Raw genomic sequence first — 20,824 nt, forward strand, 5'->3', positions numbered from 1 at the left:
CATGTGTGAGTGGGTGCGTGTGTGTGTGTGCATGTATGTGTGTGTGTGTGTCAGCAGTCAAAGGTTGAGTAAATTGCTGATCAAATAAAAACTTTACACAATCAGCTAAAACCTCAGATTATATTTTATTGCATTACACATAAAGCTATTGCATTATCATGTGAACACATCTGATTATAATGTTATAAATAACCGGCAATAACTGATTAACTTGTTACATTGTGTGCTAGGAGTTATTTTATGTGTTCTACATTTAAATATAAGCAGATTTTTACACTGTATTTTTTAACTTTATTTATTACATTATGCATTGTGAGTAAATTATGAGCTGCTACTCACATTCATTCACACTCATCTGTTCTCATCTGTCAGACACACATAAAACACAAATATTATACAAGACACATCTGAGGATGCAGAATCAAATTTTCAGCGCAAATAAACAACAACAACATGTTGACATCAAGCAATTACTCTCAAGGGAGCCTGTTAATTTATGCTAATTTTACAACAACATTTAAAATGCCACTTTTTAACCATTAGGCTGCCTCTGGATCAGCGCTCTTTGTAACAGCTCTGTCCTTGCTTGACTGATATGTCAAAGTTGAGGACACGGCGGAAAGAAGAGAATGAAAATACCACACAGGCACTGACACAGGGATCAATCCGATTGGAATGATTTAGCATTTCTACGTTTTGAATAAAAATGAGAGCGCTAGACGGTGGAGCAGTTTGATTAGTGAGATCCTTAAGTCCCTAGAAGCCTTGCAGGCCCTTTCTCTCTTCCTTCACTGCCAGAAGAAAAGTCCTCTTTCTCTCTTTTCAGAAGTCCCTTGGTACCCCGGCTTTTTCCTCACTGTTGGTATTACAAAATCCCCTTTCAAAACAACCCTTGTCACCTGTCAACTAAGCCAGGCTGGTTTGCTAGGTCTTTATCCTCAGCACATACACACACGTACACAGAGGCTGACTCCCAGCCCCCACTCCCATTTATGCACATATCCCCTACATTCATACAGAGATACATAGACACAGACACAATCACAAATCCCAACCACACACACACACACTCAGCCATGCTCACACACTAAAACCACATGTCTGAGAGCTGTTACTATAGCAGTTTAAAATTCATTACCCTGTTCACTTTAACAAACGTCTACACTGGGATGGGCTGTTTTCAGCTGTTCTTTTGCTGGCTGAGCTGAAGCCTAAAAAGTACTTCACGTGCACCAAGAAGCGATCCTGTTACATCGCAGGCCAAATCTGCTGACCGTATGAAGGACATCATTAGACAAAAGTAAAAGTTAAAACACTCGTGAAAAAGAAAAGCTCAGATGTGTATTTGATGTGCATCCCTTTCCAAGTTTGCATGATAAAATGCCAACATGTCTGCTCACATTGTACCTCACTTTGCCAAATAAGCAAATTACAAATTTCTCTTTGCATGTTTTGTTCTCTGATGTCTAAAATACAATAGAAAAAAATCTGCTTTTTAATTTAAAAAAAGGCATCCAGCAGGGCTAATAACTGCTATTTTGAGCAGATTTTGTGACACAAGACACAAGACACATCACAACATTGTTTATATTGCAAAATGTATGCCAACGTTCACACTCTTTACGTATAACATGCAAAACGAGTTTAGTGTATTTTGCACTGATAGCATTTTCAAACAGTAAAACGCTAATAGTAGTACCTGATTCTACTGATGCACATCCAGCTTTAGATAGAGATAGATAGATAGATAGAGTTTGTGTGTGTGTGTGTGTGTGTGTGTGTGTGTGTGTGTGTGTGTGTGTGTGTGTGTGTGTGTGTGTGAGCCTGTGCTGGGAGGGCCCCTGCTCTGTCCCGGACTACCATGACGATGGGGTAGTGAACATTTCCGTTGTCGACCAGGGAAAGCCTGTCCAGCAGCTGTACAAACCTGGGCTTAAGTGAGCAGGGGGACCAGGGGGAGCGGGGGGAGCAGGGTGGGGTGCTGGTTAGGGGTGGCCGTAGAGAGGTGGAGGGGTCAGAACAGAGGGTGGTCATCCGGCCTGGTCACTTAGCCAAGGCCTACAATGCCCCGAGCAGCCGTCGCTCATTAACCCGCTGACAGGAGCCCTGGACATGGAGGACCGCCGCCCCACACAGAAAGGTCACGAGGTCAATCAGCCCTCGCTCCGGCCATCACATCGATATGGACGCTCAGCCTGAGACTGAGCCCTCAATCAAAGGATCAGTGGTGCATCGTCAGGCACACTAACACACAAGCACAACACACACCCACGCAGACCTCTCTCTCTGTCCCTCTCTCTCTCTCTCTCTCTCACACACACACACACACACACACACACACACACACACAGAGGCACACTCATCAAAACAAATTGATTTATCAAAGGTATTGAGGCTCTCTCACACTAATCTACTTTTCAGGTCTTTGGATGATCTTGTGCTGTCTAATCTTAAACCATCTAATCAATTTGACATGATGAGCATAAAGACACTGCATTGGGCAATACACTGATGATATTTAGGTCTTATTTTGCAGCCAAATAAGCTATTAAGGTGTGTATGGGGGGGTGTAATAAATGTGAAGAAGGTAGTTAGGAAGTGAAACATAACAGAATCGAATCAAATAGAATAGTATTTTGTTTGGTACTGGACTTATTAAACAATGTGAAAGTATAAGAGTTTTACTCCAAATTTTGGAAAATGTGAATCCAAGATTTCCTTGAAAGCAATCACAACCCTTAACATAAATGAAACGAGATGCAAGTACCTTTTGTCCTCCAACCAAGCAGAGTTACATTAGTAGATATAAATTATTTTCAACTTGCACTTGTTGTATTCCTCCTTTCCACATTATACACTGTCTTATCCTATCCTATTTTATCGTGTTATCCTATTGTGTTACCCTATTGTGTATTTTACCTTTTTATTTTACCTTTTTTTCTGCTTCTATTGTGTTATCTTGTGGTGTTTTATCTTGTGGAAAACTTTGTTTGTTAAAATTGTGCTATATAAATAAAGTGGATTATCTGCCTGTGAGTGCACCAGTCATGTATTTATTTTAAATTGTGTTCATTAGGAGAATAAAGTAAACTTTACAACTTATTATTTAATTTATGACAAACATTTAAATATGCTGTCAAAATGCTTGCAATAAAGATGAGAGACAAATGTTTCCAAAGACTTGGTCTATACAAAACCATGATATTTATTTTGTGATTTTCACACTAAACACTCTGAACACACTGAACACGGTTATGTTCTCTCCACCAGGCGGACACAAACCTTCTCCTACTGAAATGAGTTTTCTCACAAATAACATAGTTCTTCACTCTGACGTTAGGCTTGGTGATGACATCTATATTAAAGCCAGCATGTTTACTTACATCCAGTCGCATTTTAACAATATAGAGCTATGAAAGGATGAAGTCTTACCAAGTTGTTTGCCAAACTTTCCCTCGTTACATGCTCAAATTCCAGATGAGATTATTTCACAGCAAAGATAACTTCACTACTGAGGGCTGTTAAGGACGTTTCAGCTGCTCTTAACTGCCTTGAGTTTTGGAGAGGTTGTTGTCTTATTGAATAGAGTATCAAGAAAGGAAAGGTCTCATCTGGTTCACACACTTAGGAGAGGGCACATGGTCTTAAGGATGCTACAAACACATTACTCTTCTGAACTGATTAGTTGGTAAGGACTGACCGCTGGCCCAGTGGTATTCTGGCTTCATGAATGAGGGCAGACCCCTGGTATTTAAAACTTCCCACACTTTGGTATGAAGACAACAGGCACTGGATAGTAAAGAGTGTGCATTCTCACCGCAAAGAAAAGGGAATTGTAATTCTGATCACACTTTCTGTTGTGGGAGTTTTTAATTCAGTAACTGCATAAGTACATTTGTGCACCTGCTAACATTTGGGGAGCTCAAGCATTGGTTCAAGTAAATGTTAACCAGTTTACATTAGCTCTGATAGCCTGATCATTAGAATATATAACAATGTTATCCAGATTACTCATGTGTGGCAGTTGTGTTTCAATGCTTATATTAAAAGAAGTGAAATTAATTAAATCTTTATTTGGACACACACAGATATTTGTGGGTGGGAGATGAAGACACATCAAAGCACCTTTCACCAAACATAACCATGATGAAAGTGATGGCAATAAGGTTGTCTTAACACCCTAAACAAAACATAAAGAAGACAGAAACAGGTTTGAGATCACACCTTATAAAAAGTAATACACACAAATGTGATTCTACATGCCCTATCTGTCTCTCTTCCTCAATAAAAGAGGAGCTGATCCCAGTAATTTGTATCCTGAAGCCTCCCTAAACCCTGAAAATGGACTGTGAGCAAAGTTTACTTTGACCACTTTATCCAATTTAGACCCTTAATCTGTAGGAGTGTTGATAAATTGAGCCCTGCCTCTGCATACTTTTCAGTCTCTTAGTCCCAAACTCGCAGCGGACGTATAAACACTGTGACACTGTTAGTTGAGTGGAACAGCTCAAGAAAGGGTCACTGTGTGATAAAGCCATACCAATTTGCGTAGTTGTATGATTTATGCTGAAAAAAACAAATCAAAAAATGATATAGTGCCAATTAAGCAAAGGCCAAGGAGGCCCTGTATCCTCCCTATAAGTAATTTCCTGAAATAGCACTCATCAAGTGACGACACTTTGAGTCATGGCATTCCATCAATTGATCAACTGACTCTAGAGAATTATATGGCTTGAATATTCACTATTTATATCTTAAATTGTTCATCTTGACATAGCCAATCATTTTATTCTCAAATAATGCCCTTGTGGTGCTGGTACAGTTCTTAAAGTTCCACTAAATCAAGAAAAATCAGCATGGCTTATATATATTACTTCCCATTTGGAAATCAAGGTAGGTGAAACGTTCCAAGAACTCAGTGACAAAATTATCTGCAGATTTCTCCATGTCCAATGATATGCCTTGACCGTATAGAAAGTGTTTCAGTATATAACTATATTAAATAACTATTTCAGCAACTACAGTTAGAGTTAACACCTGTGCTCCCTTATGTATTGAATGTTTTAGAATCAGGGCCACCAAGTCACTAAATCCTGAGGTTTACAGCCAGCATGTGATTTCCTATCAAAACTTTAAAGCTCAATTATATAAACTGTAGATGTTCAGACTCTGCAAAGGTTTACTAGACCAGCAAACATTTTCAGAAGACAGCTACACATGCACAGTTGCTGGAGACTTGTGAAAAAGTCCTGTCACTCAGACATTTTCAGTGCCAAACACCAATGGATAATGAGTTTACAGAGTTCACAGTCATTTGACCCCTGCGTCTAACCTGAGACTTCCTGCTCTTCTTCTCTCTCTCTCTCTCTGTCTCTCTCTCTCTCTCTCATTTTCCTCTCCACCAGCAGTGCTACTCTCGTCTTCTCTCCCTTTTTTCTTTCACCCCACCCCTCTCTCTCACGAACCCCTTTCATTCTGTCCCAACGTCTCTCAGTCTTCTGCCCCCCACCTTCACCTTCCACCCCCCCTCCCACCCTATCCATCCCTCCGTCCCCCACTGACTGTGTGTCTCCAGGTCTTCCTGATTGGTCATGGAGATTTCTCAGGCCTCCTCCTTCACTTCAGTGTGTGTGTGTGTGTGTGTGTGTGTGTGTGTGTGTGTGTGTGTGTGTGTGTTTGTGTGTGCGCGCATGCACTCCTGTCTGTCCACTACGGCTGCTCTGCCACTGCCACTGCCCTGACTGCGGGTGAGAAACATCAGCTGCATGATGCTCTCTCTCTCTCTCTCTCTCTCTTTTTTTTTTTTTTTAAAACACACACACATGTGCCTTTTACACACACATGAGCCTTTGACTCATCTGTCAGCTTCTTTAACATTTATGAAAACAGGCCAAGAGTGGCACCAAAGAGAAGAGGGAAACACTTAAATAATCTCCTTCCCCCTGTGCCCTGCAGATCTCTGCTCCTCTGTCCACAGAGGAGTGCCCAGTGTGCCTCCTGCCCTGCTGGACGTGAGGCAAGAGGATTGTCTTTTTAAACAGGAGACGGCTAGGATCTGGCATTGTTAAGGTATAAACAGCCAAAGTGCTTTTCTCTTTCAAAGGATCCAAGATTTTATTCACTTATAGCTCCGTTGCTATCGGTAAAAACTGCCGGAAATTATTGTCAGCTGCAAGATGTAATACATGCCATGTATGGTTTACTTACTTACAGACATTACTTACGGTTGATGCTACTTGTATAGTAAATTTCTAGAGAACTGTAAATGTAAAATAGTGATTTTGGAAAAGAAACAATGAAAAAAAAAAATCACCTGTGTGGGTTATTCTAACTATTGAGCGTCTTCAATCATAGTATATAATTGACTATGCTACATCACAGCACAGCTAATAACTCAGTTATAGCTCTTGTTTAAAAAATGTAATCAATTATTGGTGAGCTATTTTTCATTATTAGGAGAAAATGGCAGGTTGTGGAATGAGTGTTGCCTCAATTGCAATTTAAGAAAATGAAAACAATGAGACCTGAAATTCAGCCTGAATCATATGCTGATGTCTGAAACAGCCAGTTGTCCCATGCTGGTGAGTTTTGACCCGAATATCTGTGGTTTTAACCCTGTCTGACATTCATAATCTCTATTATCCTGGAATCTCTGCTGATCTAAGGTGGACAGTAGGGGGTGGAAGGAAAATAAAGACGGTTGTCACCAGTGCCTCCCAAAAGATAGTATCAATGACTGTATTGGCGTAAGGGATATGTTCAAATGCTTTGTGTCTGTGAGTATCTGTGTGTGTGTGTGTGTGTGTGTGTGTGTGTGTGTGTGTGTGCGTGTGTGCGTGTGTGCGTGTGTGTGTGTGTGTGTGTGTGTAGGGGGTTCTAACCGTCTGACACCTGCAGCTCTTAACTGTGGCTCTTCATACTCAAAATGCAAATCCAAACCCCCACCCATCCCCAAGATCAACTCATACCCGCTGAACTAACTGAGCAGCCACTTTCCCAAGTCCAGAAAAAAAGAGATTTCTAAGGAGTGAAAAAAAAGACAGCATGTTGTAATAAAATGAGACAAACAGGGAACTGCATTCAGATAACTTCTTCAATCAAACTGGTGCGTCACTAGTGTAATGACAATAATCGTAGGAATTTTGCTGATAAGGCAGAGAAAATGAATAGCACATGATGTAAAAATATATTAAATACAGATCAAACAGGAGGCTTAAACCATGCCATGAAATTAGAGCCTCCGTCATAGCTCAGAACATGGGTGCTGTGATTAAAAAAAAAAAGCATACAGGGCAAGCTGACCAACTCAAATATGATAATTGCCTCTGTGTCATGCAACCACAAAGTATGATTTTCACTTGTGAATGGCAAATTCAAGCATCTGCTACTTAAGTATATTTAAGCAAGACACTGAATCCCTCTCTGCTCTAAAGCTGCTGTTCTGCTGACCGTGCACTCTGACCTGCCTGGAGGGGACTAGAGAAAAGAGAGTTTCCCTATGGGGATCAAGAAAGTATTGCATTATTAGTATTGTTTTGTGTGCAGCATGGGGTAAATAAGGAGAGACACCTGTTTTATTGGGACACAGACTTGAGCTCTGTGGACGTTGGTGCTGATCCTCCATGAAGCCCAGCTTTCTGCTGCCATCCACTGGTCAGTCTACGCCACAACATGCATAGAAAGGCAGAGTCGGATGACAGACTTGGTAGCTGTCTGGTATCTGTTTGACTGGTAATTGTTACAGTTACTTGCATGAGTTGGCCATTTTCAGCACCATTGATGCAGGAAATGCAGGAAAAATCACACTGCATTATGAAGTGAGGACTCAAATATATGCTATTTCAACCTGTTAGAGACCTAGTCTGATTGGCAGAAACAATCACATCTCACAGAACAGTGCCAAAACAGCATCTCCTATTAAATGTGTGGAATAATTAAATCAAATTAAAACAAATTTACTCCCGTCTGTTGGTGACATGACAAGGATGGAAACATCCTGGCTGTTAAATTTGTTGTCATCAAAAATTAGTATTAGTATGAGCAAGGCTGTAGCCTACCAACTTGCCCAGCCATGACTACATCCACAGTAAACCAGCGTCGCCAAGTGGTGATTTATGGGGGCGCTGATTGTAACGAAAGAGACAGCGCCCGATGCCCTTTATCGGTTTTCAAAGATCGACTGGGACTGGGAAAGGTGTTCCTCCCAGCAAGAAAGCCCACCCCACTAAGAACCCCCGAGCTTCCCATAGCTTTGGTTAAGAACAAGTATCCTGACCACCTTGAATTCGGAGCAACAGCAGGCTGTCAGCGAAGACATGTGAACTGTTGTTTCACGCCATACAGGCAACTTGCATGGGATCAAGTTTAGGTGGCAAAATGTAACAAACACTTATATCCAAGGCTGATCACTTCTAGAGTGTTTATCTTCTGTGGACTATAGGTTTTGCGCAGGCGGTTTTGTGGCATTTATGAATAAGACATGGTCACATTGGCTGACCGCAAGTTGCGCGTCAGTGTGCGGCCAACACCGCTCATTTTCCAAACGGGTCTAAGCGCAGAATAACTGCCCGTATCATATTCCCCTTTTCCTGACAAAACTGCTGGCAGCTGCCCCGACCGGTGGGAAGCCTGCCAGAATAAAACATTAGGATTTATGGTTACAACTTTCAAAGCAAAACCCTTATTGACGAACAGCCGTTTCGTGTCCCTGGGGTATAGTAGTGTCTTTTTTATTTTGAAAGAACAAAAAGGGGGTTCCCGTGTTGCTTCCGGTATCTCTGGCGTGCTTGATGCGGCTCTGGTCGCCCTGCAACCAACAGGTGCCAAAAGTGAGCGTGCATCAAACTTAACTACTGCAGTGGGGAAACGTCAAACAGTCTCGGATTTTGTGATTGGGCCTCACACTTTTCCTGCTTCGGCTCGGTGTTACAGCCATCCCCTGCCATATTATGACACATCACGCACAAATCATACTTTGACCGCACGTGTCCATGAACTTAAGATCAGCAGAGTTGATTTTAGATCTGTGTGGCTCTAAAAGAATAACTTTTCTTATTAATATTTGCTTTCAGTGCGCGTGTGTGAACAAAACTACCGAAAAGCTCTATGAAGACATTAAGAAGTTCACATAAACATCCCAATTCATTCATTCATTCATTCATTCATTCATGCGTTCCGTTTTCATCTTATAATAATCATCTCATATAATTTCATCTCAAATAATTGGAGTATGGATGAGGAGGCCTGCATTAAGAAGGCTTGATTTTAGAGACTTCCACATGATGAGGATAACATGAGATGCCAAACAAACTTCTAATGTTTACCGAGAAGTTCAATGGCAGAAGCAATATCCTTATTAGTAATTTAGTTGATAATGCCCTTTAAATGTCCCCAGGAAATTGGCCCCCCTCTTTATTTCGTGAACATGGCGTACAAGTTGAACTTTAGCCTCGGATATTTATTCGGCCTCGTTTATCTGTTCGACAAACTGCAAATCCATCATGCGGCATTCTCGCGATAAATTCCTCTGATATATTAGGGGTGATGGGGGTGCTTCGTCCACTTGGAGGGGCATTGGGTTTCCTTGAGGACCTTGGTGAGGTTTGGAGCAGTTCAGGGTCTCACCACTGCAGAGCGACGAGAAAAATCCAACCATGTCGGACGCGGTGATCAGCTTTATGAAGGACTTTTTGGCCGGTGGTATTGCCGCTGCCATCTCCAAAACAGCTGTTGCTCCCATTGAGAGAGTCAAGTTATTGCTGCAGGTAAGATAATTGAGTCAAATGTCACCCACCGCATAAAGGCGTAACACGCTGTCTTGTGCGTAAAGCGTGCGTAAAGCCTGGCTAATTGGCAAAACCAAACGCTAAAAGTGTAAAATCGAATTGGATAAAATCTGTTTGTGAATAACTTCATACCTCTCTAGGTAAATCAAGCTACGCAGTGCATAAGGTCTAATTAGTATGGTTGCATAATGGCATAGAGCATGTGGGAACTCCCTTCTCAATGTGGAGATGATTTTCGCGCTCTGGATGTATGGCTCTCCAGTGTTGCTGCTTTATTGGTGAGAGTGACGGTGCTCTGACTGGTTTGCCTTTCACTGTAACAAAATTAGTGGCGATTCAAGCTTGATGTAGCGCTATGAATTATTTATAGGCAAATCGTAGAATATCCTTTATGTGTATACTTTTAGTGTCAGGGAAATGCACAATTGTAGGCCCCATTGGGCAAAGTTTACGGTGCACATTTATATATGCAATTGGTTAATTATTCTGACAATATAAAACGTGACCGCAGTAATATTCAGTGTAAGGAAATTGCTAAATTTAACCTGAGTATGCAACCCAATACGCACAGTCTTTTCTCAAGTGACATTAAGGAGTGGGCCTGTAGCCAATTACAACTTCAGAAGGGCTTCCCAAAGAACACTGAGCATCGACTAGGATGATGTAAATATTAATATATGATTTATGTAAACTGCTGTAAAACTTATTTCTTACTCAGAAAACAACAAAGCCACGATGAAGTACCTTTACGCAATTTTCTGCTCGACACCTGACCATAATTTGAAGGCTTGTCTGTGCCTTTTTATGATTATTTTGTGTTTTTCTTCCCCTACAGGTCCAGCATGCCAGCAAACAGATCACCGCAGCGACACAGTACAAGGGAATCATGGACTGTGTTATTAGAATCCCCAAAGAACAGGGCTTTATTTCCTTCTGGAGAGGCAACCTGGCCAATGTGATCCGTTACTTCCCCACCCAAGCGCTCAACTTCGCCTTCAAAGACAAGTACAAGAAGATCTTCCTCGGTGGAGTGGATCAAAAAACACAGTTCTGGCGTTATTTTGCTGGAAACCTGGCATCTGGTGGAGCTGCTGGTGCCACCTCCCTCTGCTTTGTGTACCCCCTTGACTTCGCCAGAACAAGGCTTGCTGCCGACATTGGCAAGGGCTCAGCCGAGAGAGAGTTCACCGGTCTTGGAAACTGCATCTCTAAGATCTTCAAAACCGATGGCATCAAGGGTCTGTACCTCGGGTTCAACGTGTCTGTCCAGGGTATCATCATCTACAGAGCGGCCTACTTCGGATGCTTCGACACAGCTAAAGGTGCGCAAATCTGCTCGCATTGACCTCATTGTATTGTTGTAATAGCCAAACATTACCACGAGAAGAGAGAGGAACTTACAGCCTTTGACCCATTATCTTAATTCATGCAGGTATGCTGCCAGATCCCAAAAACACGCACATCGTTGTCAGCTGGATGATCGCCCAGACTGTCACCGCTGCAGCCGGTCTTGTCTCGTACCCCTTCGACACCGTCAGACGTCGTATGATGATGCAGTCTGGACGCAAAGGAGGTGAGTCACTTGTACCCGTGAAGTTACATGATGATTATAATGACATGCCAGTATCAGATCTATACTTTGGCGCAATTACGCACGCAATTTGGCGTTACTAATCCAATGTGCTCCTTTCAACAGCTGACATCATGTACAAGGGCACAATTGATTGCTGGAGGAAGATCATGAAGGACGAGGGATCCAGAGCTTTCTTCAAGGGTGCCTGGTCCAACGTGATCAGAGGCATGGGTGGCGCCTTCGTGTTGGTGCTCTATGATGAGATCAAGAAGTTCACATAAACATTCTAATCTCCCACTCCACAAGGAAACCCTTCACATTGCATATGTCTTAATTCGTAAAATAGAGTGATAACAGCTTGTGGTGAAGTGCAAGGTAGGCATGTACTCCTCGGAGACAGCCCAGGACAGATAAGCATATTTGGCCTGGGTGAACATGCCTCCTCTGGAATCTGTATATATATCCCATCTAAGATGTGCAAAAAGGCACAGCTAGTCTTTCAGTAGGACAAGCTGGATGCACTGTGGAATTGCTGCAAGAATTATATGCTGATGCAAAGGATGAAGTCACCGACCTTGCATTTGCTCCTCTTACAATTAGTCCATCATATTACTGTCAATTTGTACCATTGCTGAGGCCCATGTGTAATGTTTCACCCATGTGTCCCAAATACATTCTTTTAATAAGAATAAAATAATTAGTTCTACAGATTTGTGTTTCTGAACTCCTTTTGTGATGGCAACTTTGCCACTTATTAATTTTAGAGTGCAGTTAAGACACTAACTGCCTGAATAAAAGCATATTGTGATATATAAGTGGTAAGCAATCTCTATAGGGTTACTATTCAAATATGAAAATGCCATTACAGAAAAATAACACAACTCTGACCCAACATTCAGCCATTACAGACTGACAACAATCTGTTAATACATGTGATTTAACAACCATTGGTCTGACATCTGTACTCAAACAGTTTATTAGCAGTGTTTCCTCTGTATTGATTCAGCAGTGGTGCACCTCCACTGCAAGAGAAAATGTGAAATCAAATTGAACACTGTAATTTCGCCTTGCTGTTATTTAAAACTAAAGCAGATGTTGTCCTGATGTTTTAGAATTATATTGTGATTATAAAACATTTAGCACTAGAGCGTCAACTTGAAACATAAACTTAGACCCAAACAGTGACAGATGAGGGACAAAACTAGAATTAATGCCCAAAGCACCACAGTTGCACATAAGTGCAGAGGAAACAATGTTAAAAGGCGTTAAAAGGTGCTAGTTTGGTGCTATGAAGAAACCTGTAAGAAAGCACATCTTCCAAATTATTAATTACTCAAAATTAATTAAAATAAAGCTTATTTGAGAGGTGAGTTTTTTTTCTGCTTGGGTTTTCTCCCCTACTGTACTTCCTGGCTCTCGAAGAAGCTGCTGGATACAATAACAAGAACACATAACTGCAATAAAAAGATAATCATTTTTAAAATTTTAATTTCTCAAGAGAGCAAAAAGATAACTCTACATCAAAAAGCATTTGAAATGTTTTTTCTTTTACAAAAGACATAAATGGGAGCATATGCACAATTTGCAGCACTCTTTTTAATGGCATTTCTGTCACTGTTAACATTTCAACAAAACTATGCAAGTACAGGCTGTATACAAAAATATAGCAAGCACTTTTTAAATGAGCTATAATGGTTTTCAGAAGCCAAAGTAAAATATTCACAGCACCTTACAAAGTTAGGGCTCCCTCAGCTAAGCATTTACTCTCTTTCAGATCAAAGGGCCAAAATTAAACACACCTTCACTCATTTGCAGCACATAAGCACATAAACACATTCACTGGACCAGTCAATTAAATTATTTGAGTAACACTAAATCAAAATTTATTTCAAAGCGTATGCTGTTCCCACTATATGTAAAAAAGACTTTGTGCTTTTTGAGCTCTACGTTTTGGAATAAAGGGAAAAATTCAAATGGCTGAACTTCCTGTAAATAAAGTGACGTTCTCAGCACCAAGCTGGTCGTGGAGCAGAGGCCTTTCTGGACCGGTTTGCAGGTGCTGTGGTGGAGTCAACGGTGGCAGAGACTGCTCTAGAGCCGTGGTGAGCAGCACTGGCTGGTCTGGGGCTCCTACCTGCAGAAAAGGAGGACAGATCTCTGCGTGAACCAGTGAAAAAGGCTACATCACACCCAACATAGGGCAAAAGAAGTATCACCATTTAAACAACGGGATACATTTCGTGATTACAAATTTTCAGTACCTCATACCAACCATACGTGTATGGTTGGTCTGAAAATGTGTTATGTTATGTTAGCTATATTGTGTGTACACAATATAGCTGTTTAAAGTTTAGGTCACAATGGCCCTAAAATCATAAATCTCATGAAAAAAGCAAACAAAAAAACAACAATGATAAAAAACATATATAGCACTGAAAAGTAATAAGCTATATTCACCCCAGGTCAAGCATACCCTGTAAAATGGTGCATTCCTCAGATTAAATTTCAGTGAATCTGAGCATCTTCAATTCTCAGTTCTCACACTGAGAAACATAAAACACATTAACAAGGTGAACCTTAAACGCAGTGCCAAAAATACAGATCTTTCAGGGATGCACTCTGTCAGGAATGTTCCATAGCAGTGCGATCCAAAATGAAGATGCTGAAAATATGAAAATGGAGGCCAAACTCGTTTCTTACCAAACAGACACTCCATTTAATTTTCAATATTTTTAATTCCTACAGTATCGGACGAGTGTGAGATGATGTGAGTAGTTCAATTCAGATTAATTTAACTACTCTCAGGCTATGATTTAAGTTTTAGCAAATGGTTTGAATCCAAACTACTCAGATATTCATCAGGACTTTGAGTATCCAGCACTGTTATCACACTCTGGCAGTTCCTGTATTTCAGTCTGGGCCTTGTTTCCCAAAAGCATCTGATGATTCATAACATCTCCCAGATATCAGACTTTAGATATTGTACTAATTTGTCTGGTACAATGTCAGAGTGTTTTCCTAGTGTTAAAATCTGCCACTTGCTAACAAAATACTCTAATTTACTGTTTCAGTCTCATGTGTCATATACCACTTTGGTGTGTACGTGACTGCAGGGCAGTTGCTAGGAATTCTGCGCCCCCTGAAAGAATATTGGTGTGGGCCCCTCTACCCCATTCATTGTTACTTTTTAACTGTGTGTGGACCCTAGTGGGCCGTGGGCCCTTAGAATTGTCATCACCTTTCCCCCCTATACGACAGCACTGGGTGACTGTACCGTTTCTGTAGGTAAATATCGATGTAGTCTGGATTCAGACATGTGTCACCTACCTGATGGCATCTTGCTGGATGGCCTCTCTTTTTTAGACGTGGACCTATAGATGGGGTAAGAGGAAGCTCCCAGGTATCTGGCTTGACGCTGGTAGTCTGCCAGCTGCTCTGAGCACTTCATGCCAGGAGTGGGCTTGACAGACTCCAACCTCTTCAGGAATGCCTGAAAGACAACGTATTGAGACATTTCCACCCTGTAAATACTATTCAAATAACACTTACAAAAGTCCAATACTCTCCTGTTCTGGGGTGGCACTTAACATATAGTCTTTTTCATAATTAACAACAATTAATATCTTTGTAAAGTTATTGTACAACTGTGACGTGCAGACAGGGCTGGTCAAGTTTAAATCTGGCAGCTTTACCATCAGATACAGACAGCTGGGGATCAGCTATTTGAGCTTTGTTTCCATTAAGTTATCATTCCAAGTAAGTTCATACCACCATAGGACCGAGGCAAGTCATTTTGTTTACTTGTATGATAAGCTCATGAAATAGTATGAATGTTAGATGCATTTTTAATAACTTAGATTATAAATTAAAGTTATGTTAATATAGATTGTATAAATGAGTGCTTGGTGTGGCAGTATTAGGTTAATTAATCTCATTGTCAGTGCCAAATGGGGAATCATATTGTAATCTTGGTATGTATTCTAACTCTGTAGCATCAGATAGAGATGTGTGGGGAACAAAAATGTAAATGTTTTTGCTACTTATTTAGCATTTGCAAATAATCTCACTTCTTTACATTCTCCATCAAGTGTGGGATTACACAGTTGGTGACATATTTTTAATGAGTTTTCTTGAGAAATTTCATAGTTTTACAATCTTTCACCTTGAAAATACATGGGCTTACAGGAGGTCTAGAACAGAGAAGCTGTCCATCACAGTTGTGCTATTAAGACTGAAAACCAACAGAATTCATTTTGACTGCTCTTCAAGAAAGTACCCAGTGGCTACGCTATGTAGGAATTCAGCCATCAAACATTCAAATGATGCTAGGTTTGCAAGTAGATTGAGAACTATATGGTGAATGAGAATTTTTGTCTCGCATTTTGATAAAATAAATGAATAAAAATATTGCTTGCTGTGATTGCATTTATTCCCACTGATGATCTAGAGATGATTTACTCAGTGCATCATACATGAGAGCAGTCAAACTACTTCTATACCAAGAGCTCCATGTCATTTAAAACCTTATTATCTGTATATTATTAATAAAAACAAAGTAAGTATGGATTATTGTAACTCACAAAAGTAGCACAAAATGGTCAGTCCAAAAACATGAGAATAAAAATGGACCTTCAGAGCAAAAACAATAAAACTGCATGGCTGGTTGAGAAGAAAATCAACCAATGTAGGCAAGTGTCTCTGAATGTCACACATGCAGTCACACTCCCACATGCATGCTGAGTGGAAATCCCTTAGTAAGCAAAAACCCCTCAAAGAAATGCCACAAGAAACAAGCTGAGGGTCAAGAGACCTTCCCCCTAAATTTCACAAGTCTTCCAGAGGCCAAGTAAAGAAACTCCAGTGTGCGATCACTTTTAAATCTTGTTACGCATGTATACCTCTATACTTTTATCATCATGTTAGAGTTGATTATCTTGTTTATCGACGTTGAAATTCAAAGAAGCAGCTCTGCTTTAATGCAGGACAAACGAGGTGTCTCACATTTGTAATGTGTGGGGTGGAAACACTGATCACACGGCATATTCAATTACTTCACTCCAAGAATAGAGGAGAGACGGCGAAAGCAGCCTTGCAGTGTAGAGAGAGTCAAGAGTCTTGACTCAGAACAGTCTGTTCTGAAAATTATAGGAACCCATTCCCCAATAACAGCTGCACTAAATATTACTTTGGCATTACTCTCTCTAATCAGCAATAATGAGCAAGAGAAATACCAGTGTGCTATTAATGTTGAAGAAAATGAGTATATTTTTCTGTTTTTACTGAAAATACACAAGTTGGCAGAAATTATGAAGACCCTGGCCTCAAACTGCTAATCCAACGATCACTTCACAGTTTATTCTTGGTGCTTGTCTGACCCTTTGTCTCTCCCACTAAGTGGTCAAGTGGAGGTAATGTGTGGGGTGTGTGGGGTGAGGGGTTGGAGGCTGAGGGTGCTGAACTCTCCAATAATGTCACTCTGTGGCACTGCCGCTAGCCTACCACCTGCTACCATCTGTCTAAGCCCATCCGTGTCTGCTTTCACTGAAGGATCCCTCAGACCCCAACTAAACTACGTAGCTGGTGACCTTACAGCAGCATTCACTTCAGGACACACAATACACAACCACACAGTCAGGGACACATTGCACAAAGGCTAGAAATATAAAGACACCTTCACATCTGCAGTAATAAGCTACAACAAAATTAACATTTGAATCAAATAGCATGACTTTGACAATGTTAAACGCAGCCATTACTTCAGTATTTCAGATTGCTCTGAGATTGATTTTTGTTGTCTCTGTATCAACAGATAATTAAAAAACAGTTAAAAGGGCAATTTAAGAGGGATAAAGAAATGTTTTTAGAAGAGATCAGCGATGCAGTAACACTGTCTGGAATTTTGTTTTGTCCTCAGGCTGATGAGGAAAACTTAATGCATCATACAGACTTATCTGTAACAGGTAATATCAGATATTACGAAGTAGTATAGTGGTCAGATGGAAAAACAGTTTTTTGAACACTGCATTAATAACATCAGTCTTCATGCCTTATGAACAAAATACTGAAGCATGACCAATATATCAATCAGCCCATATTATCAGGTATATTTGTATCAGTATATAAGTTGTCTGATAAGCACTGATATGAAACCTTTTTTCTTTTTTTTCTTTTTACATAAAGCAAAAAAGACAATTTAGACTATTTGATCCTTTTTTAAGTCAGGTTTAATTAGCCTAATCTCTCTCTCTCTCTCTCTCTCTCTCTCTCTCTCTCTCTCTCTCTCTCTCATTTTTTCAAGGAGATTCACTGAGGCAAAATCAATAAAATTCTTGTGTTCATGCAAGAGATAAAGCTTACCAGGTTCTCCCTCTCGATGCGCTTCTGTTCCCGCTGCCTGTTGATTGCGCTGTGAGAGAGGCGAACGACAGGTGAGTTTTTTGCTGCTTGGGGTTTCTTCCCTACTGTACTTCCTGGCCTGGAGGACAGGCGCGACAGCTCTCGCAGAAGCCGCTGGTTCTCTCGATCTATGCGTCGGACCTCATCATTGCTGAAAGAGTAGTTCTTCCTGTCCCTCCCTCCAGGACGCTGGAAGACCAGCTCACCTCCAACTTGACTCTCTGAACGGATAGAACCTTATTGATGAAAGAACAATTGTGGGAAAGGTGAACAAAAACTTGCTTTTAAAAATTATCATTCCTGTGTGTTATGCACTTCTGAAACAATTCACTGTGAGTATTCTAAGAACTACATGTAAAGTATGGATTGGTTTTTAGGTTACAATCCTGTTTATGTATGACCAGCAAGCTCTACAATTATAGTCCAGTTTTACCCTGTTGGTGGGCTACGTGCTGAAGAACCATCTCTAGATCACACTAAAAAAAAACATTGAATACCCCTTTTAGTAGACTTTATTATCCCATAAGTTAAATCCAAATCTCAAAAAGCAAATAAAGTATGGAGCATAGCAAAAATAACAGACTGAGACAAAAATGCCACTGTTTTACTTACAATCATCCACATCGTGATCAGAGTTCTCATCATCCTGGGGTGTGTTGCTAAGGCCACTGGAGGGCACACTCTCTGGCTGCAGCTCTTTTAGACCTCCATATTCAGTCTCTGTCACTCTACATCCCTGGCTCAGGTCCAGTGACTGGATTGGGCTTATGTCAGGAGTGGAGAGGGGGGTCACATCCGTCACCGTGTCCTCACACTCCTCTGTACGGCTGGCAGGCCAACCTCGAGACCCTGCTGAACCTGCGCTGGTCCTCCTCACTCTGGGGGATGAAGAGGCAAGGGAGGTCTTTGGCTTGGTCAAGGTGAGGGGCTCCAAACTGCAGCTCACATCGCTACTGCCACAGGAGCTGTCTGTGTCGCTGTCTGCGCCTGCCTCTGTTGAAGGGGGAGAAGGACTACGAGGGTGACGCTTTCTTGTCAGCTTCTTACAAGCGCTTCCATTCCTCCCTTTTGAGCCTGAGTACCTATGAGTGGACGATAACCCCTCATCATCTTCGCTCTCATTTTGACTCTGGTGGTAGCCGTCCTCCTCATCCACCTCTCTGCTCTCAGCCAGCAAAGCTATAAATGTTTCATTGAGTCTTTTAGAGTGCAAACGTGAAACGTCACCGTCACCACCATCACGCGTCACTTTTTCTGATGCACAGGCAACCAGTGATGTTGTGGATATCCTGCTCAGCTCTTCTGTCTGCGATCCATAGCTGTACTCTTTATTTTCTGCTGCAATGGTGTTGCTCTTCTCCACTTGTTTTGGGTGGATTTTTGTCCCTCCACCTACAAAAGCCCCGGCACTCTGACTGTGTCTGGCATGCAGTTGCTCAGGCACTGACAGGCTCTCATTTTCAGCTTTCAAACTCTTGTCCAACTCCTTCCCTTCATCTTTGCTGGTGTTGTTGTCGTCACAGTCGCTATCAAAAAAAGAAAAGTCCACTTCGCCTTCTAGTTCACGACGGCTGAACATGTCAGTGTGTCCCAACACTTAGCACAGGAGTAAAAGCTGAATCTGTAAGACAGCGTACAGTTAAAACGTTGCGTCATTTTTTAGGCTACAGTAACAGCAACATGAACTTCAGCCTGGCTACAGTTACTTAGCATTACAGGGTGTTTAGGTGTTTAGCAAGCGATTTAGAAAGCTAGAACTTAGCTACGGCACTGGAATTGAGGAGGGTTTTCCTCCAACAAAACGAGCCAAGTTTTACACATTTACACACAGCCGGTTACCCAGTGTAGACTGTGTTAGCTAACGTTAGCACAGCCACAAACAGTGGCGTGCTAAGCAGCAGTGTTCTTACAGCTCACGTTGCTCACGCTAACGTTGACAGTTTGGTTACCTGACAGATTCTCTCCTGTGACTGGGCCGCACGATAAACAAGCTGTCATGCCATTACATTTACATTTATCCAGCCTTTAGTCCTGTTAGGAACGATGTCTTCTGCTCGGTAGCCTATCAAAGATAGCTGGTTATGTCAGGACTGGATGCTGAGAGAGCTGGACACGGGCTGTGTAACCATAGTGTGTAACTAGGCAACGTCACTTCCTGACAACGCTCCAATTCTGTCTTGTCTCCAAATCAAAACATTCTCTAAATCATTTAAGAACTGATTGCTTTAACTTGCCAAAAACACCACCCGCATTATATTATATATTTATGGTGGTTATTTTTTTACGTGACATTCATTGAAGCTTGGCAATAAAAATAAAAATTAAATTAAATTAAATTAAATTAAATTAAATTAAATTAAATTAAATTAAATTAAATTAAATTACAAGAGTGAAATAATACGATTATATAAGCTATATATAAGCTAAATGATGATGATGATGATAATGATGATGATGATGGTAACAATAACAAATAATAATAATAATAATAATAATAATAATAACAATAATAATAATACCAACAACAACTAACTGAATTTAGAGGACAACTGATAGAAATTAATAATGAGTGGCTATGAACAATACTATATTTTGCTGTTGGTTTCACGGATGCAAACATTTATGAAACGTGAAGTAGAATAAAGAAATATAATTGCTCCACAGGATTTTTTTTTTTTTTTTAAATGTCGTCAATATGACAGCGGACATTAGCTGAGCTGGGATCTATTATGGCAAAGTAACTGCTCTCCCTAGTTCACCTCAGTCAACAAGAAAAGGATTATCTTGAGGCGCGTCCCCTGAAATCACAATTTGTCACGGGTTTTTATTTTAAATGATATTGTTAGACCTCGAGCTGACACACACTAATGAAACGCCAATGCTCCGGGACAAAAGAACTCGAGGGAATACATCACATAAACCTGTGTCTGGTCACTGTCAAGGAATCTGCATGTTAATGTGGGGGAGGAGGAGCTGGGAGCTGGATGGGGTATTTTGAATGTAGCACCACATTTCTATGGAGCTATGGTAACAAAATAACAAAGAGGAACAATGACAACAAATGAGCTGT

General features: G+C 40.9%; 2 protein-coding genes across 2 annotated transcripts; one reads left to right on the plus strand and one right to left on the minus strand.

Moving 5' to 3' along the window:
• Window positions 1-9,574: 9,574 nt before the first annotated feature.
• slc25a4 (solute carrier family 25 member 4) lies at window positions 9,575-12,008 on the plus strand. Its single transcript, XM_030054601.1, has 4 exons — window positions 9,575-9,764; window positions 10,621-11,107; window positions 11,218-11,358; window positions 11,482-12,008. The coding sequence occupies exons 1-4, from the start codon at window positions 9,654-9,656 to the stop codon at window positions 11,637-11,639; spliced, it is 897 nt and encodes a 298-aa protein (XP_029910461.1). The 5' UTR covers window positions 9,575-9,653; the 3' UTR covers window positions 11,640-12,008.
• An 805-nt stretch (window positions 12,009-12,813) lies between these two features.
• On the minus strand, window positions 12,814-19,903 carry cfap97 (cilia and flagella associated protein 97). The gene is made up of 5 exons (XM_030054895.1): window positions 19,704-19,903; window positions 18,367-19,375; window positions 17,716-17,990; window positions 14,686-14,848; window positions 12,814-13,492 (listed from the first exon to the last, which is right to left on the minus strand). The coding sequence occupies exons 2-5, from the start codon at window positions 19,331-19,333 to the stop codon at window positions 13,365-13,367; spliced, it is 1,533 nt and encodes a 510-aa protein (XP_029910755.1). The 5' UTR covers window positions 19,334-19,375; window positions 19,704-19,903; the 3' UTR covers window positions 12,814-13,364.
• Between the last annotated feature and the right edge of the window lie 921 nt (window positions 19,904-20,824).

Source organism: Myripristis murdjan, chromosome 1 (assembly GCF_902150065.1).
Source record: "Myripristis murdjan chromosome 1, fMyrMur1.1, whole genome shotgun sequence".
Taxonomy (NCBI): domain Eukaryota; kingdom Metazoa; phylum Chordata; class Actinopteri; order Holocentriformes; family Holocentridae; genus Myripristis; species Myripristis murdjan.

What these genes read in the sequence shown, in the direction of transcription:
- cfap97 (XM_030054895.1), bottom strand. Translation starts at nt 19,333, where the DNA reads ATGTTCAGCCGTCGTGAACTAGAAGGCGAAGTGGACTTTTCTTTTTTT. An exon ending in TGATCACGATGTGGATGATT is followed by an intron (nt 17,991 to 18,366) that starts GTAAGTAAAACA and finishes TTCATCAATAAG; the next exon opens with GTTCTATCCGTTCAGAGAGT. An exon ending in GCATCGAGAGGGAGAACCTG is followed by an intron (nt 14,849 to 17,715) that starts GTAAGCTTTATC and finishes GTTGTCTTTCAG; the next exon opens with GCATTCCTGAAGAGGTTGGA.
- slc25a4 (XM_030054601.1), top strand. Translation starts at nt 9,654, where the DNA reads ATGTCGGACGCGGTGATCAGCTTTATGAAGGACTTTTTGGCCGGTGGT. An exon ending in ATGCTTCGACACAGCTAAAG is followed by an intron (nt 11,108 to 11,217) that starts GTGCGCAAATCT and finishes TAATTCATGCAG; the next exon opens with GTATGCTGCCAGATCCCAAA. An exon ending in GCAGTCTGGACGCAAAGGAG is followed by an intron (nt 11,359 to 11,481) that starts GTGAGTCACTTG and finishes TCCTTTCAACAG; the next exon opens with CTGACATCATGTACAAGGGC.